General features: G+C 44.5%; 1 protein-coding gene and 1 long non-coding RNA gene across 2 annotated transcripts in view; one reads left to right on the forward strand and one right to left on the reverse strand.

The window, feature by feature from the left end:
* crsp7 (cofactor required for Sp1 transcriptional activation, subunit 7) overlaps nucleotides 1-1626 on the reverse strand; it is a 164502-nt gene extending 162876 nt beyond the window's left edge. The window contains exon 1 of the mRNA XM_043720800.1: nucleotides 1199-1626. Coding sequence (XP_043576735.1) covers nucleotides 1199-1261 — 63 coding nt within the window. The 5' untranslated portion in view covers nucleotides 1262-1626. The remainder of the gene's footprint in view (nucleotides 1-1198) is intronic.
* A 158-nt stretch (nucleotides 1627-1784) lies between these two features.
* LOC122565137 lies at nucleotides 1785-8262 on the forward strand. Its single transcript, XR_006316098.1, has 3 exons — nucleotides 1785-2245; nucleotides 2756-3009; nucleotides 8226-8262. It is a non-coding gene; the product is annotated as an uncharacterized LOC122565137 (long non-coding RNA).
* The last annotated feature ends 554 nt before the right edge of the window (nucleotides 8263-8816 follow it).

Below are 8816 nucleotides of genomic sequence, written 5' to 3' on the forward strand. Positions count from 1 at the left end.
TTACTTTATACCATGAGCAGCAAGAAATTTGATTTTGAAAATCGACTGTTTCCAAAATTCAGATTTATTTTAAAAATCTGAGTGATACTAACACATTTGTTGAACTAGTTTTCAGGTTTAAAGCTATTCAGTTATCACAAGTTTGCATAGATTATCAAGGAATAACGAATAATCTTCATGTCCACAAACAATTTTGGTAATAGAGATAAAAACAGTCACATTTGTCAAATATAATGAATTCCTCTAAAATTTAGCTGCAACTTCACCACACAAAGTACAATAAATCATGGAAGCTGGGAAGATTCATGCAAAAATTATCAGCAATTTTTACAAATTAAACTAAAATTATCCTAAAATTCTGTACTTCCACCACACAGATTTACTCTGTTGCTAGTGTTAGTCGGGAGCTCCAAGTTACCCATCATTCCAGCAGCCACTTCCTGTTTGCCTATTTTATCTGCTCTCCCGTATGTACTTCCCGGACACTAAACTTCAACATGAAAATATTAATTTCAATCCCCTCCTGATCTAACATTAGGCACAGTATGAACTCATTCCAACTCCCACTGTTTTCGATTTAGGGCTAAGAGTTGCAGAAAGAAAATATTAATTTTATAGCTCTTCCAATTTAATCAAATGATTTTTGATTAATAAATATTTATTGTTATAATAAATACTGAATAAACTTCCCATTTCAGGCAATGTGTTCAGTGTCATCGCATAGGACCCTGTACAGTTAACTTTTAAAAATATGGCAGCAAGGAGTACAACAGTTGGTCACCATTTTTAATGGGAGCAACTTCCCAACGATTTGGATGACCACAAACATTTGCAGTTGCTTAAACACTTTATACGTGTTGGGACGAATCATTGTGTGATTGAAATGTTACATGCACGAGAGTGTGTTGTAAAGCCCCTTGGAAGCTGGGAGTTGAAATGATTTAGAGGAATCCTACTGCTACTCCACGCTAGCAGGTTAATACCCCATGCCTTAAAACAGCACAGACGCTTCCCATTCCAACCACCTCACTCCAATCCTCTCCTCACGCACTCATCGTGGGCCTGGGGTCGAAGCCTGTCCCGTTAGGCCGCGTTCACTCTCTCCAATGCATACACACGCTCTCTCACATAGACCAACCCCAGACCGCCACGGGCCCGAGCCAGGAGCTTGCGTGCAGGCATTCGGCCTGGTTCTTACATTGGCATCCTTGTCTATGGCCTGGAGCAGCTGGTCCTTGATCTGCTGCGGGGTGGGTGTCATTTGGCGGCAGTGTGGCGGCGGCGGCGCAACGTTGGAGGGGACCGGGTAGGGGCTTGGAGGGGAGAAAGGAGAGGGGAATAGAAGGAGATGGGGAGGGAAGAGGGAGAGAGGGACAGGGAGGGAGGCCCCGCTAACAAGAGGCGCAGAGTCTGAGGAAGTGGCTGCGAAGAGCGGCGGCGGCGGCGGCTGCAGCAGGGCCGCTCGGAACCGTCATATTCCGCCGCGGCGCTCTCGGGTGGCTCCGTGTGTCCAGTGTATGCCTCACTTTCTCCGACTGTCTGTCAGCTGCCTGAAAGGAACCGGCACCGCCGCCGCAGCAGCAGCAACAGCCAGCGACCAGGGAACAGCTCAGAGCACAACGAAGATAACACTCACTCTCCACCGAGTCTAACTGAGGAGCCGCGCGCGCTGCACCACGGGAAGTCTGCGCTCCGGCTGCGCGCCGACGCGTCTACGTCACAATCCGAGCTCGCGCATCACGCGCGTGCGCGGGAGACGGGATTAACGGCGCGCTAAGTGCGCGTCCCTGTCCGTTCGCCCCGCTCCGTTTCCCCCGTCGTTTTCGCGCGCATCCTCCGCCGCCACTCGCAGTCCTGACGTCAGCGTGCCCCGGGTACGCAGACGCAGGTTGTTGGTGGTCGCCGGCCTCTGCGAGGGTGGAGAGCACGTGGCTGGTTTGCTGGCGGGCGGTTGTTGCCATGGTGACGAACCGCTCGGAAGGTGCCCCACGAGAGTTTCTGAAGCGAGTTTGAGAGCGGTAGAAGATTCGCCAGAAGTTAGTGAGGCGATCTTTTCTTTATGAAAGAGACTTGGTGGGGTAAAGACAGCGTGCAGACTGGAAGCGGTCTTTCGGTGTCTTGTCTGAGTGCGAGATTGTGGAGAGGGTGACAGAACGAGCCCAAGGCCGCACTGACTGATTACAGGCAAATTAATGTGGAGGCTGGAAATCTGAAACAGATACAGAATGCTGGAGAAAGTCAGCAGGTATGGCTGTATGTGTGGCAGAGAAACATAGTTAACATTTTCAGTCTGATATTATTTCTTCAAAGCACCTTGAATATAATTCAGCCCCAAGTGTAAGCAAATATATTCTCTCTGTATGGAGTGTGTTAATTAATTACAAAAGGAAAGATCTGCATTATACAGCGCTTTCCGTAACCACTGGACTTTTTGTTTTGCTGCTGAAATGAGGATATTGCCAGAAAATATTGTTGAAAAATCTCAGGAGGTCAGAGAGTATCTGTGGACAGAAAGGATGACAACAATTCAAATCAATGGACTCTTCAAGTCAATGACTTTCCATCAAGTAAAAGTTTTGATGAAACATTGACTCTTGTTTCTCTCTCCTTAGCTGTTGCCCGACTTGCTGAATGTTTTAGGTCCTTTATATTTTTTATCTCAGATTTCTAACACACTTTTTTTTTTGCTTTTGCTCAGTTTGAGAGAAGAGTCATTTGGACTCAAAATATTAATTCTGTGTTTCTTTCTCTACAGATATCGGATTAGAAGAACTGACATGCAGATTATTTTCTAAATGAGGACAGGCTTTGGAAATCTTAAGCACAAAAGGACTTAGGAGTCCTAGTTCAGGAACCTTAAAATTAACATGCACATTTGGTTGGCAATTAAGAAGACAATACAATGTTAGTGTTAATTTCAAGAGGGCTAGACTACTCAGGTAGTGTCTCCCACCCATCCTCCTCCTCTAACCTAAAAAAAAGTTGTGGGAGCCAGATTGACAAGGTAAGGTAAGTAGTTTATTTCTTATTCTTTTTTTTTAGTAGTCACTTCCGGAGTTAAAACAATGGGAATGGAGTGTAGGGCAGTGGAATGTTCCTCCTACCGAATGTGGGAAGTAAGTGTCACCACTAGTGTCCCTGGCTGACAACATCTGTGGGAAGTGCACCCAACACCAGCTCCTCGAAAACCGTGTTAGGGAACTGGAGCTAGAGTTGGATGAACTTTGGATCATTCAGGAGGCAGAGGGGGTTATTGACAGGACTTCCAGAGAGGTAGTCACTCCCCAGATAAAAGAAAAAGACAGATGGGTGACAGTTAGGGGACAGAAAGGAACCGGCAGGCAGTGCAGGAATCCCCTGTGGCCATTCCCCTCAACAATAAGTTTAGAGTTTTGGATACTGTTGGGGGGGGATGACTTACCAGGGGAAAGCAGTGGGGCACCTGCTGCTCAGAAGGGAACGGGGAAGAGGAGCAGAGCAGTAATCATTGGGGACTCGATAGTTAGGGGGACAGATAGGTTCTTTGGGGACGCGAGAGACTCACGGTTGGTGTGTTGCCTCCCGGGTGCCAGGGTCCGTGATGTCTCTGATCGTGTTTTTGGGATCCTGCGGGGGAAGGGAGATCAGCCCCAAGTCGTGGCCCACATTGGCACCAACGACATAGGTTGGAAGAGAAATGGGGACTTGAGGCAGAAATTCAGGGAGCTAGGATGGAAGCTTAGAGCTGGGAAAAACAGTTGTTTTCTCTGGTTTGCTGCCTGTGCCACGTGCTAGTGAGGTGAGGAATAGGGAGAGAAAGGAGTTGAATACGTGGCTACAGGGATGGTGCAGGAGGGAGGGTTTCAGCAAGGCGTTCGATAAGGTTCCCCATAGTAGGCCATTATACAAAATGCAGAGGAATGGGATTGTGGGAGACCTAGCAGTTTGGATCAGTAATTGGCTTGCTGAAAGAAAACAGAGGGTTGTAGTTGATGGAACATGTTCATCATGGTGTCCAGTTACTAGCGGTGTACCACAAGGGTCATTGTTGGGTCCACTGCTGTTCGTCATTTTTATAAATGACCTGGATGAGGGCTTAGAAGGGTGGGTTGGTAAATTTGCGGACGACACTAAGGTCGGTGGAGTTGTGTTAGTGATGAAGGATGTAGTAGGTTGCAGAGAGACATAGATAGGATGCAGAGCTGGGCTGAGAGGTGGCAAATGGAGTTTAATGTGGACAAGTGTGAGGTGATACACTTTGGCTGGAATAATCGGATTCTTGGTCGTGTTGATGAGCAGAGAGATCTCGGTGTCCATGTACACAGATCCCTGAAAGTTGCCACCCAGATTGACCAGGTTGTTAAGAAGGCATACAGTGTTCTGGCCTTTATTAATAGAGGGATTGAGTTCCGGAACCAGGAGGTTATGCTGCAGCTGTACGAAGCTCTGGTACGGCCACACTTGGAGTATTGTGTACAGTTCTGGTCACCGCATTATAAGAAGAATGTGGAAGCTTTGGAAAGGGTGCAGAGGAGATTTACTAGGATGTTGCCTGGTATGGAAGGAATGTCTTACGATGAAAGGCTGAGGGCCTTGAGGCTGTTCTCGATAGAGAGAAGAAGGTTGAGAGGTGACTTAATAGAGACATACAAGATAATCAGAGGGTTAGATACAGCGTTTTTCCAAGTATGGGGACGGCAAACACGAGGGGACACAACTTTAAAGTGAGGGGAGATAGTTATAAGACAGATGTCAGAGGTAGTTTCTTTACTTCGAGTACTGCATTGGTAGTAGTTTCGCCAAGTTTAAGTGCATTTAAGTCGTCATTGGACAGGCAAATGGACGTACATGGAATAGTGTAGGTGGGACGGGCTTCCAATTAGTATGATAGGGCAGCGCAACATCGAGGGCCGAAGAGCCTGTACTGCGCTGTAATGTTCTAATACCAGAACAGAGCTATGTTGCTGAAGCTGTATTAGGCTCTGGTCAGAAGACATGTAGAATATTGTGAGCAGCTTTAGGTCCACTGTGGAAGGATGTTCTTGCATTGCTTGGGGTCCAGAAGAGGTTTGCAAGAATTATCCCAGGGATGAAAGGCTTGTCATATGAGGATCGTTGAGGACACTCTGGATTTTAGAAGATATGGGGAGTATCATTGAAATTTAGAGTACTGAGAGGCCAGGATAGAGTGCACATGGAGAAACTGTTTTCATTAGTAGCAGAGACTAGAATCCAAGGCAGAGCATCAGAATGAAGGGATGACCCTTCAAATGAAGGGGAATTTCTTGAGCCAGAGAGTGGTTAATCTGTGCAACTCACTTGTCACAGAAGATAGTGGAGACCAAGTCATTGAATGTATTTGAGACAAAAATGGTTTCTTGATTAATAAGGGGATCAAGGGTTACAGGGAGAAGGCTGGCAAATGGGGCTGAGAAACTGATTTTAAAATTTAGAATTATCTTTATTGTCACATATACTCTCATGAGTACAGTGAAATGAGAGTACATGAATTTACAAGTCGCCAGTAAAGATGACATCTTCGGTGCCAAGATACCTAGATATAGATTCTCGAGTACAAATTCCTTCAGGAGGAAAAAGGTCAGCAAAACAAAGTCATTAAAAAATCCAGCAATAAACCAGAGAAATGAGTTCAGAACGACAGTTCTTCCAATCCAATCCAATCCAATGCCAGGAGTTCAGCCCACACGGGTCATTAGTTGAAGACCACAATGAGGCTGGAGATTTGAGTCCACCCTGGGGCTGTGTGTTCGCACAATGTCGACGCAGCCAGAGGATGGGAGGCAAGAAAGAAAGCAAAACATGAAAAGGGAAAGAAAGAAAAGAAACAGATGGAGCAGATGATCTCTGGCTCAGAAGTCCTACTGTGCCTCATATCAGCCATGATCAAATGGCAGAGCAGACACCCTTGGCCTAATTCTCCTATATCCCTTTTGGTTTGCTGAGTTTCTCCAATGCTTTTCATTTTGCTTTTGTGCTTTGGGGTCTAGGACTGCTTAGAAGCAAATGTGTGGTGCAGACTGTGGCCACAGAACTTATGGTGTAATTGCAGTAACTGAAATGAAAATGTGATAATATTGCTGGAATAGTAATCCAGAGGCGAAACTAATATTCTGACATAAATTCAAATTCTACCACAGTGGAATTTAAATTTAATTAATTAATATGTATAGATTAAAACATTTGCGTGAGTAATTGTTGCAAGGTTGGGTAGAGTAATTGTAGTTTGGGAGACAGAAAGTTAGAGTTAGATTACTTACAGTGTGGAAACAGGCCCTTCGACCCAACAAGTCCACACTGACCCGCTGAAGCGCAACCCACCCAGACCCATTCCCCTACATTTACCCCTGCCTCTAACACTATGGACAATTTAGCATGGCCAATTCACCTAACCTGCACATTTTTGGACTGTGGGAGGAAACCGGAGCACCCGGAGGAAACCCACACAGATATGGGGAGAATTTGCAAGCTCCACACAGTCAGTCGCCTGAGGCAACAGTGCTAACCACTGTGCCACCCAATGCCACCAATGTTTGTAAAATGGGGGAAAGCATTGTGTGGTCCCTTTAAAAGATTTTTCCCCAGTGCTTAGAGTTAAAATGGATGTCTGTGAGCAGCTTTAAAGTTTGCAGGAACAAAGAGCACCTGAACTGAAACATTTGTATCAAAAGGCTGTACAGTTAGCAGACCAAGCAGAAGTTTTTATCAAGACAAAAGGTTTTGAATTTACCCAATCAATTTGAGCCAGACATCTAGATACCAAAAACCTATTAAATTTAAATCTGATAGTTTTGACAATATAAGACCAATCCTATTGAAAGAAATTGATTTGTCATCAAGGATATAAAGGAAGGGAGCAGTTAGACAAAGACCCCAGAATAACTTCTCCCCACCAGAGAGAGAAATTGGCTGTCACAGTCATCTATGTATTAGGGATAGCATCATTCTAAAAAATATCAGTACGAATGATAGAAAAAGGTGTTCCTGACAGAAGAATCGAAGGAACCGTTCCTGACAGAAGAATGGCAGAAGGAGGTACAGAACATTCTGGAAGACACATACCTAGCTGTAATTTTGAGAAGAGTAAATTTTTTTTGTGCATGCGTGAGATTTGTATTTAGATCTATATACCATTAGAATCATGTTTTATTCCAGAATAGTTAGTGATTTATTTGGTTTGTTAATAGTTTAGTTGATTTGTTTGCTGTTAGAGTTAAATAAATATATTGTTACGTATTGATTTTTAAAGTGAGTGTCAGGGGTTTATTTTATTTAACCACTAGAAGTTGTTGAAGAGCAGGTTACACCACTTTTCACGTTCTTTTTACAGATTATAGGGCAAGGCTCTGAGTGTTTTGGTTTTATTTCTCGGGGCAGGGGTCAACCTTCGCTTCATAATATGATGATGAAGCTACTGGATTGTCATACAAACAAACACAGTTGGTTCACAGTTATCTTTCAGGGAAGAAATCTGCTGACTTTCTGCTCTGGCAGGTATCATCCAGATCTCATCCATGTCGTTAACTCTTAACTAACATTTCAAATAGTGTAGTAAACAACTTCTATCAAGTTGAACAAGAATGCAAACAAATGGACCACCTGACTTTTATCAATGCACTAGAAACAACTCTGGCAAGACAGCCATGCAGCATCCTTGATACTAATGTCCAGGATAGTATGTCTGCCCTTGAAATCAGGTAGCAAGGTGGCATTAGATGTACCACAAAGGCAGTGGAAAAAGGAAGGATGGGGGGAGGAATGTGCCACTGATTAGAGTCAAAGAAAGATGGTTGTGCTTGTCAACTATCTCAACCCTAGGACATCAATTCAGGAGTTTACAGGACAGTATCCTAGATTCAATAATCTTCAATTACTTCAATCGGTGACCTTCCCTCCATCAAAAGTGGGTGTTTGCTGATAGTACAGTACTCAACACCATTTGCAACTCAGATACCAAAGCAATCCATGCCCAGATGCAGCAAAATCTGAATGGTGTTCATGTTTGGTCTGGTGAACAATGAGTAACATTCCTGTCACACAAATACCGTATGGGAACAGACCATTTAGACCAATAAGCCCACACCGACCCTCTGAAGAGTAACCCACCCAGACCCTGTTTCTCTACCCTACATTTACGCCTGACTAATGCACCTAACCCACACATCCCTGAGTGCTACAGGCAACTTAGCATTGCCAGTTCACCTAATCTGCACATCTTTGGATTGTAGGAGGAAACTGGAGCACCAGAAGGAAACCCACGCAGACACTGGGAGAAGGTGCAAACTCCACACACAGGCAGTCTCCCAAGACGAATAAAACCTGGGTCCCTGGCGCTGAGAGGCAGCAATGCTAACCACTGACCTATCGTGCTGCCCAGCAATCAACATTTTTCAGGAAGATCAAATCTGTTTTCTGGCTCACCTAATGTCACACATGCTGCCTTGATGGCAAGAGTACTCATGTGACATACCATTCTGGATGTGAATGTGGAGGACTGTGCATGGCTGGCATAAGAGGGTCATGTCCTTTGGCAGGAATAATTGAAAAACTAAATATTATTTAAATGGAGAAAGACTGCAAAACGTTGCAGCAGAAGGGATTTGTGAATACTTGTCCGTAAATCACAAAAAATACTAGCATACAAGTTTGGGTGACTAATAGGCAAGAAGAATGGAATGTTAGCCTTTATTTCAGTGGGAATGGAGTATAAATATAGGAAAGTCTTGCTAGAACTATACAAAGTGGTGGTTAGAGCATACCAGGAATACTGTGAATACTTTGGTTCTCTTAACTGAGGAAGGATATACTGACATTGGAGA

The sequence above is a fragment of the Chiloscyllium plagiosum genome, chromosome 31 (genome assembly GCF_004010195.1).
Source record: "Chiloscyllium plagiosum isolate BGI_BamShark_2017 chromosome 31, ASM401019v2, whole genome shotgun sequence".
NCBI lineage: Eukaryota > Metazoa > Chordata > Chondrichthyes > Orectolobiformes > Hemiscylliidae > Chiloscyllium > Chiloscyllium plagiosum.